Source organism: Pistacia vera, unplaced genomic scaffold (assembly GCF_008641045.1).
Source record: "Pistacia vera cultivar Batoury unplaced genomic scaffold, PisVer_v2 Contig227, whole genome shotgun sequence".
Taxonomy (NCBI): Eukaryota; Viridiplantae; Streptophyta; class Magnoliopsida; order Sapindales; family Anacardiaceae; genus Pistacia; species Pistacia vera.
In genome coordinates, this window is record NW_022196032.1 from 1,538,296 (window position 1) to 1,540,254 (window position 1,959).

General features: G+C 32.8%; 1 protein-coding gene across 1 annotated transcript; it reads right to left on the reverse strand.

Annotated features, from left to right (window-relative positions):
* Positions 1-212: 212 nt before the first annotated feature.
* LOC116130919 (transcriptional elongation regulator MINIYO-like) lies at positions 213-1,154 on the reverse strand. Its single transcript, XM_031416599.1, has 2 exons — positions 990-1,154; positions 213-492 (listed from the first exon to the last, which is right to left on the reverse strand). Exons 1-2 carry the CDS (start codon positions 1,119-1,121, stop codon positions 349-351), a joined length of 276 nt encoding a protein of 91 aa, XP_031272459.1. The 5' UTR covers positions 1,122-1,154; the 3' UTR covers positions 213-348.
* Between the last annotated feature and the right edge of the window lie 805 nt (positions 1,155-1,959).

Consider the following 1,959-nt stretch of genomic DNA (forward strand, 5'->3'; position numbering starts at 1 on the left):
TCTCTAGTGGAAGCCTTCGAATAATGATGAAGGCATTTGCATTTGAATATTTGCAAAATCCAAACAGGGCCCCTGGCAAGCTTCAATCATTCATTAAAAAATTAAAGATAAATGAAGTGCATTATAACAATGATAAGATCTGCTATGAAGAAAGTGAAACAGACAAGATATTGATGTTCTGAAGGCAAAAGTCAATATTTTTTTATTAAAAAGAATTTACATCTTTTTTCCTCACAACAATTTAACTTGTTTATGGTGCAAAACATGAGGGGCAGAGGGGGTTGGTTGAACAGTTTGCAGAAACCCTACCCCACAATAAGTAATCCATTTTCTTCTTTCTCTGGACTTTTATATACAATTTAATCTGTCACAATGAACTTCAGTTAGTATCTCAAATCTTTTATCTATATTGCTCTGATCCAGCGATGAATCTCCTTCTTGATCATGCATTTGCGATGGTTTGTTATATCGGATAAGATCAAACATCATCCTCTGTAACAACAATGCACAGAAAGCAATCAGATTAAACCTATATTGCTCTATGAAAACAAGGGGACTAAATGTTAAGGGGAAAAAAATGAGAATGAAAAATAGATGGCCATGATGGTACTGAATATTTTGTATGATTAATAACACACCACTACAATCAATTTATTGGCCTTCTTTTCTCAGGTAGGCTAAATTTAAAGATAAACCTCTCAAGTAAAGTGTCTGCATTTCTTGTTTTAAAAGGATAGTGAGGCAACACAAGATGGTAATATGATAGCCATGCAGTCAAAAGTTCATTTAATCTGGTGACCATTTATTGAACTTCAAAAATTGCTTCTCTAAACTGTATATTCTCAATTTAATGTGACGTTCGTGTTGAATGTTATCACAGCTTCAATTAGTTCTGTGAACACAACTGCAACAATTACTTTTGACATAAGTGCAGATATTCAAGCAGTTGTCCCACACTAAAAGTAAGAGCATTCAAACAACTTGCATACCTCATCTTGCCTCTGTCGGGAGTAGTCTCGCAGAAGAGACTTTACAAGCTTATTCTGTAGTAATAACTTACCACTGGCATGCAAGAGGAATACGAAAGATGAAAGGTGGTGCAGGACCAGTGTAAATGCCATTGATTTTTGAGTTGCAGCTCTGTCAAGGGCACCAGAAGTCCATGACTTCACATACGCTTCAAAAATTTCTTCATTATCCTGCACCGAACAAATCATTAGAGTCCTGGTTGAACCACTCGACCACTTAGAAGTAGTTCTTGTTAACTAATCTTACTTTAACTAATCTTACTTATTCTCTCATCAAAATATATTAATTAGGTTGGCCACCAATTCATTTAAAATTATTAGCCTTTCTGAGTAGCTTGGCAACAGTTTTATATGTTTTTGTTTATTAGTACAAGTTTCTGGAACAATGATCTATCTCAACTCTCAAGTAATCTTCACATGTAGTTGTGATGTTATAGTCTCAAATATAAGTTATCAACATCTTTCATTTAATGTTGATAAAATCTGGTAAATTACCTCTCCCCTTTTAGCTGGATGGTAAATCCTTTAGTCACTAGTGTGTTCGAGTCGTAGGAGAGGTACTTATCACATTTGTGTAATTATTTTGGTTAATTGGGCATGTAAGTGTTCCGTGGTCCTAAGGATTAAGCAGACTCCAGTGTGGGCTTGGATACTCTAGTTACCTAAAAAAAAAAAAAATATATATGGTAAATTTTTTTATGGTATTAATACTTTTATTTCAATATATATATATAGCAGTATGTTTAACTCATTTATCCATTAGATTGTTAACTAACAAAAGAAAACTTTTCAAGTTTCACTGAACTTCTTGCGTAATAAATTGTATATTTTGTCTTTTAATCATTTAATAGTCTATAATTAACATAATTTACATATTAAAAAATTATAAAGTCCATATTAAAAGATTTTATATGCATTCTTGAGTATTGCA

Bases quoted from the DNA above. Each gene is read 5' to 3' on its own strand.
- LOC116130919 (XM_031416599.1), bottom strand. From the start codon at position 1,121: ATGGCATTTACACTGGTCCTGCACCACCTTTCATCTTTCGTATTCCTC. The intron at 493-989 runs GTATGCAAGTTG...TTGTTGTTACAG, and splicing joins CCCGACAGAGGCAAGATGAG to AGGATGATGTTTGATCTTAT.